Source organism: Salvelinus sp. IW2-2015, linkage group LG30 (assembly GCF_002910315.2).
Source record: "Salvelinus sp. IW2-2015 linkage group LG30, ASM291031v2, whole genome shotgun sequence".
Classification (NCBI taxonomy): domain Eukaryota; kingdom Metazoa; phylum Chordata; class Actinopteri; order Salmoniformes; family Salmonidae; genus Salvelinus; species Salvelinus sp. IW2-2015.
Genome location: NC_036869.1, coordinates 7,912,998 through 7,920,686, shown reverse-complemented (window position 1 = coordinate 7,920,686; position 7,689 = coordinate 7,912,998). Strand labels below are relative to the sequence as shown.

General features: G+C 42.1%; 1 protein-coding gene across 1 annotated transcript; it reads left to right on the top strand.

Annotated features, from left to right (window-relative positions):
* Positions 1-2,075: 2,075 nt before the first annotated feature.
* On the top strand, positions 2,076-6,034 carry LOC111954702 (iroquois-class homeodomain protein irx-1). The gene is made up of 5 exons (XM_023974589.2): positions 2,076-2,569; positions 3,530-3,772; positions 3,992-4,775; positions 5,171-5,231; positions 5,654-6,034. Exons 1-5 carry the CDS (start codon positions 2,336-2,338, stop codon positions 5,703-5,705), a joined length of 1,374 nt encoding a protein of 457 aa, XP_023830357.1. The 5' UTR covers positions 2,076-2,335; the 3' UTR covers positions 5,706-6,034.
* Positions 6,035-7,689: the final 1,655 nt, after the last annotated feature.

Below are 7,689 nucleotides of genomic sequence, written 5' to 3'. Positions count from 1 at the left end.
AGAGAGATAGAGAGAGAGAGAGAGAGAAGAGGAGGTGGGTGAGAGTCTTTAACGTTGCTCTTTTATGGAGCTGGAATGGATTCCCCTGGCTCCACTTACCTTGGCAATGAGGATATAACCACTTTCCATGAATGCCATTTAAAATGCCATGGAGATTAAGCATCCATCACACAAACACACACACACTGCTACCCCCAGCGCTGCTCGTCATAATGTGTGTTTAGAAAACAGCTTTGAGATTCATGAGCCGAGCCCTGGGTGCCAGGGTTGGAATATAAACTGTGTGTGTGTGTGTGTGTCAGCTATGGTTTTGCCAGCTCAGAGTGAGCTTTAAACACTGTAATTAAATCATTAGGGTCTTCTCAGTGCTTCACAGCACAGGGCTGAGAGGAGAGGACAGGAGAGGAGAAGAGAGAAAAGAGAGGGAGGGCAGAGGAGAGGGGAGGGGAGTGGGCAGAAAGAGAGAGAGAGAGAGCGAGAGGAGAGAGCTAGCCAGCCCACCATACCCAGCCATCCTCATCAGCTAGTCCAGCGTGAAATGATGAATCTGTGTTTAAGAGGATCACTAATTACTAAGCTAACATCTGATAGAGTCCACCTCCAAAGGGGCAGAGGAGAGGGGGTATGGGGGTGTTAAACCTCATTAGCAGTGTCTCTCTGTGTTTATACAGGTTTTAGAGTAGATATCTCTTTTTGAATAAAGGGATCAAGATTATTTGAGTGTAATGCAGACCGGTGATGCACTTTCAAAATAAAGATATGAAATAAAAGTAAAAATACTGGAATATTTCATACCATACCCGTCATCACATATATGTTTTGGGTTGAAATTACATGGAAACAACATGATTCAACCAGTATTTGCTCAAGGCATGTATTCTTGTATAATTTCCTAATCTTGCCACTGTCAATTGAGTGATTTAAAATGCCTTGTTGATTACTACTAGTACAGCTGGCAATTTCACTCAAATATCAACACATTTCCTAAATAAATAAAAGAAATGTCACATGTGTCTAAAACACGAAATATTTGGCTAAATATTAGCCTACACCTGTTAGGAAAATTGCGGTAGAAAATAGACTAATATTTGAAAACGTGTTGATATACAGTACCACAAACTCATATGTTGTTATATAGATATATTCTGCTTATAAATAGGTAGATATATTTTACTACAAACTCTCTCAACATCTGTTATCCTTCCATGCACAGACTTCCTGACTCATATCTACACAATCTCTCCCCTCCATCTATATCTCCCTCTTTCTCGCCCCTTCTATCTTTATCTTTAATCTGAAAATATGCGTTAGTGACTTCCGTCGATATCCCCCGACATTCCGCGGTATCTGTGGCCGGCCGAGTCGACGCTTCCCTTGGCCATCTGGTGTCCATGCTGTCGCCGTTACTCCTCTGGAGCGGGTCTACGATGTCGCAGTCTCACAGGACCACTTATATATTTCATCTTAATTATAATGTAGCGAGAAAGTATAATGCACCATAAGAGTAGTTAAGAAGAGTTTTGAAATAGATACAAAAATAGGCTCAAATTAATGCAAAAATGCCTTTGTTATAGGCCTACATTATTTATTTATCGTATTTATTAGGCTATATAATACAAACTATTATATATATGCATGATTATTGTGTTTAAGCCTAATTTTATGATCATGTCTTTATTTAGTATTAATATTAGTGGTACTATTGTTGTTATGATTTTTGCTGTTTTGCTGTTGTTTCTTTTCATTGCTTATTTGAGCACCCATTCAAAAATGACAGAAAGGTGATTATGAGAAACGAGATATCTCTCCATCTCTTAGACACACACACACACACACACACACACACACACACACACACACACACACACACACACACACACACACACACACACACACACACACACAAACACACACACACACATGTCTCTTATACACATCTAGATGTGTATAAGAGACAGCACACACACACACACACACACACAACCCAGCGAACGAACCAATGCACTAATCTCTTGCCCGGGGCAAAGGAGGGGCTTGGTTGTTAAGTAGCCTGCCAATCATCCCGTCAGCTCCACTAGAGAGAGTCCTGCGGGGAGAGAGAAAGGCTTGACTGGGCGCTCAAGTTCCAAACTCATCACTATCACTGGAGCTTGCCGCGCTGTCGGGGAGTGGGACTGTCTGACTGACTGACTGACTGGCTGACTAGTGACTAACCGTGATTTGTGATTTAGACATCCTTATCTTTTTGGGAAAGTGGGAATTCCTCCTATTTTCCTTTCCTTCCCTTTGACACAGAAGAGAGACAGAGAGATTTATTGAGCCTTTCTCTCCGGACATGTCTTTCTCGCAGCTGGGGTACTCCCAGTTTCTAAGTGGCTCCCAGGAGGTTTACGGGGGCGACCGGGCCGGCTTAGGCCGGGATGGAGGCGCGGATGGCGGCGTGAATCAGGCAGCTACTGCCGCTGCTGTTAGCTCGATGCTGGGGATGTATGGTAACCCGTGGGCGGCTCAGAACTACAGCGCGTTTCTCCCCTACAGCGGTGCAGACCTCGCCCTCATATCGCAAATGGTAGGAGAGATGTTTTCTTGGAATGTAGAATTTAAACTTCGTTGGAAAGTGGTTGTTTCTCACGTGTTTATGGAATGTTCAAGATGGTTAAATGCATGCAAGTGAATTGGCTTTATTGGATTGGAAAGTTTAATATTATGGGATTGTAATAGGATAATTATTTTATATTTGGACCTTTATTCAATTGAAGTACTGTCAACTATCATGTTTTTCGAAACTGAAACGCCTGGTCTTGAAATTAGGACAAAAATAGTTAATGAAATTGTGTGGTTTATTATTCATGGCCCAATACCAAACGTTTACATTTAGGCTAATGCTAGTTGATAAAAATGCGTTTGCATATTTTCACTGGGTAGTCGAGCCTATTTTTAGAAGAAGAGTTACACGAGGCCTATGGTTGAAATGTTCTAGTTATTTAGTCATTTGATGTTGCTTCAGAAATAGTACATTTAGGATAAACAAACAATTAGACATGAGAGACATTATGAAGGCTACATTATTTAGAATATAATCAACCCTCATAATCAATTTGCAATTTGATTAAATTTAAAGTTTGATGTATATATTCATACTGTCAATGTTGTTGAATTATTAAAGCTAATTTGTCAAGTTCGGGGAAGCGATTAAAATATGATCTATAAACTATACCCTATACGAAATTTGCGATATCGTGCTTGTGTGAAATAGTCAGAAACAAACTCTACATAACCTAGAAATAATAATAGCTTACCCTAATATTGTCGTCGATTATTTTAGGAGATAGCCTATACATTATGAAAGTGTGAAAATAGTACTTCAGTCATAATACACAGCATACTGTAAACTTATTTTGAACTGGAAAGTCAATAGCTTATATAATATAAGTTTGATTAAAACAAAATAAAAATAAAGAATAGGCCTGGAACTAGTACATTTTTGGAGAGACAAACATTTCATAGGATTCCCCTCTCTATCCCCCAGAACCCTCAGTACGATCTGAAGGACAGCCCAGGAACCCACCCGGGAGGTCTGGCTGTCCACGCCAGCGCAGGGTTCTACCCGTACGGCCAGTATGGCTATGGCGACCCGAACCGAGCCAAGGCCGCTACGAGGGAGACCACCAGCACTCTGAAGGCCTGGTTGCAGGAACACCAGAAGAACCCGTACCCCACCAAGGGAGAGAAGATCATGCTGGCCATCATCACCAAGATGACACTCACACAGGTATATAGACATAAAGGTCTACTGCTATGGGGAATAAAAAGGTTTAGGCCAGGAGTATTCCCCGTCTACTAGGCCTACATGATTTGATCGGAAAACAACCTACTTTGATGGGTTCTGCCAGTTTAAGATAAACTAATTTGACGGCTTGATTAACCTAATTATCAATATTTGTAATAAAGGATCCATAAAGTATATTAATTAATTCCTTCGTCTGTTCAGGTGTCCACGTGGTTCGCCAACGCGCGCCGGCGTCTGAAGAAGGAGAACAAGGTGACGTGGGGCCGCAGCGCGGAGGACCGGGATGGACGGATCTTCAGCAGCGACAATGAGGACGAGCCTGAAAAACACGGGAGCGAGGATGAAGAGGAGGAGGAGATCGATTTAGAAAGTATCGACATCGATAAAGTCGAGGAGAACCCAGGAGATCAGAGGGAAGTGGAGGGAGAGGGGAAGTTGGCCGCCAGGGACGCATCGGATTCTGATAGCTTGGAGAGCCAGAGGACGATGTCTGTCAAGGCCCTCAGAAGTACGGAGGGGCCTATTTCTCTCATTAAGGCGCCTGTTGGTCCTTGTAAAAACGCTGTGGATCTTTCCCCCAATGCACCGGTGTGCCAGAGGCCCCCACAGAACAAACCCAAAATCTGGTCTCTGGCTGAGACGGCCACAAGCCCCGACAGTTCCATCAAACCTTCCCCGGCTGTCTCGATTCCTCACCAGGCCACGATCCCCTCCCACCACCCGGCCCTACTCCCGGGTCATGGAATATACACATGCCAGATCGGGAAGCAGCTCCACAACTGGGCCAACGCGGCGTTCCTCAGCGCCAACTCTCTGCTGGGTGTCAGGTCGCTTCTTGGCGCGGCAAACCCAGCCGGACACCACATGCCTCTCCATGGCGCGCTGAACCATCAGGACGCACGGTTGACGCAGGCCTCAGGGGCATCGTGCACAGAGGAGGAGAGTGGAGATGAGTCGTTGGAGAGCTTCAGTCCAAAGCGAGATGGCATGTACTGTAGCCTAGGTTTAGGCTTATATATGTTTATGATTATGATTATAGGCTAGTTTTCATCTGCTTGGAAATGAATAACAGTCTCATGAATTCGGCCCTGTATTTTCCTTCCGCTTTTCAAATATCCCTTTCCAAATATGGCACACCGTTTTGATCTAACACTCATTTCAATTCATGTCGTGTATTTATTATGATATTTCTGAAAACTGAAATTGTATCAATTGTATCATCTCCTAATAAACAACAGGCCTATATTTATTTCGAACCAGTTACAGTTACATCACTCAAATACTATTGTATTAACAACAGGCTTAGCCTAATAAAAAATTAGCCTACTGATAGCCTATTGATTATTTTACTCATTTGTCTGAATGTTTATTTGCTTACAGATGACGTGAATATTCGCAGGTCTGGCTCGCCGAAGTCTCCCTTCCAGCTGATTACTGACAGGTACGATATTTCAAACCTCACTGTGACATTATGTCATGTGCCATCTATTTTAATCATCCGGTAAATTAACCTTTTAACCCGCCGGTAAAGGCGGTTTCACCTGACCGACTGGCCTGTCACAGCTCGAGCTCATAAATCATCTGAAGAGATCTAATCGGTCTACTTTAACGGATTTCAACGGCTCACTAGATACCGTTTAATATGGCCATCAGGGTTGGAACCGGCGCCATTGACTTATCATCGTTCACGCAATTTAAATATACCCTCAATTTATTCACGCCCTGCCAGTGAATACACATATGTTGAGGGAGGATATGAAATCGGCCTGATAGCAATATAATTATAGGAAATGAATTATTCAATGTCATACTCATTTACATTTCTGACGTTTGTATTTTATTTTCTCTTCTCTTCATCAAAAGATCTCACCATGGAACGGTGCAGCGGGCCCTCTCGACAATTTCCACAATATGAACAGTGAAGAGTTATCATCGGAGAATAATCTGGAATACTTATTTAACGAAGAACAATTTATCGAATAGTCTAATATTTTTGTGAGTGAAACGTAAGATTTCAACTCAATTTTAAAACAGTAGGCCTATATGATGCGAGACAAGATTCATAGCCAATAGGCCTGTGTTTTTGATCACACACATTTTCCGTATTGCCATTTATACTCGCAATGTTTGTCTTTGCTGTGTATTTTTGTTTTCTGTTTTATTTTCTATGAAAAAGTTATCGACATGTAAATAATTTGTTTAAAGGATATATTTTTGAGAAATAAACTCAATCGTGGTCATGGACTTTGATTTCTTTTTATTCTCTTCATTCAGTCGCCTAGGTCTGTCAACAGTCATCAAATATAATCAAATATATCGTTTTCCGTGTTGTATTATTTCCAACAATTATGTTTAATCCATAGACCATAGCCAATGTACATCATTGAACCTAATGTAACCCAAACTCTCAACATCAATTGGCTTTGTTTGTCATGCAGGTAGGTAATCGGTAAGTGATTCTGTGAAAAAACGAGACAACTAAGAAAACTGAATATCACATGTGAACGAACACATGGTGTTCCAAAAACACATTTTCATGTGTTCACATGTGATCTTATGTGAAGTTAATGTGATAATGTGACAACATGGAAAGCAAAGTTTCATGTGATAACATGAAACTACACATGTAAAAACATGTGATCACATGTGAAGTGTTTCAAGAACTCATTTTCACATGATCATGTGATTTTCAACATGTGAAATCATGCGGTTTTTCTGTAAGGGTCTGCATGACATTATTTCTACAATGCGACTGCCTTGGTACTTATAAAATTGCAAATGTGGAAGTCAGTTTGCTTAACTGTAAAGGCCTATTTCCTTGGCTGTGCTCTCCACTCTCCCTCCCCGCGTTTCATCCCGGCTTAGCCCCTTAGAGCCCCACTGATGCAGCCTCTGAAATATGGATCAGAGAAGAGGAAAGGCCATCAGCCAGTATGGGGGCTGTGTGTGTGTCTGTGTCTGTGTCTATGTGTGATATGGGGGTCACTTGATGAAGCCATCGTGACCTCCACAAGCCCGGCGGGGTCTCAACAGCTTAGAGAGTAGCGATAGATAGCTAGATGGAGAGCGAGAGAGAGAGAATGGGGGCTGGTGGGAGAGAGAAGGAGAAAGGGAATAAAAGAAGGAGAGAGATATGGACGGATATAGGGGAGGGGGAGAGATGAAGATATCGAGAAAAGGATGGAGGTAGAGAAAGCGAGACGATTGCTCAGTCTGTGACTTTGACCATAGCTGGACATTGAGAGAGGAGAGCGGGCCAGCATAAGTGTGTTCTCTAAAAGTGGTGGTCCAATGCAGTCATTCTTATCTCAATATCTAATCATTTCTGGGTAACGATTAAGTAACAGACTGGGATTGTTTTTCATTAAAATGCTCAAAAATAAACATAAAAAGCTTCTTAGCAAAGAGCCATTTCTCTAGCAAGAATGTTGCTAGGCCTGTCTGGGAGTGGCCTGAGTGGTGATGGGAAAACCAGCTGTTATCGGCAGAGAGGTTTGGAACTCTCTTATTGATCTATTAACTAATTAGATGTCACCAGGCTGTCCAAAACTTCATCAATTTCCCACTATTATTCCAACCTCATAGTGTGGAAATGTGTATAAAACATAGGGAAATTACATTTTTGACTGCACTAGGCCTTTAAAGGGGAGGCCAGGAAATGCCGAGGACACAGATGCCTACACAGCACATATTTGGGACGTGACAAAGTCATGGTTGATTTATGCCATGTCACTGGTGTGTCACTGATGATATAGGGGACATACTGAACACATTTAGAGAGGCAGAACAGCAGCAGATCTCTATGTGTTTTGCACCGGACTAAACGTCACAGCATTCTTACTGTATTCATGATATACATATCTGATTTAGCCTGACACACATTTCATGATCTTAAACAA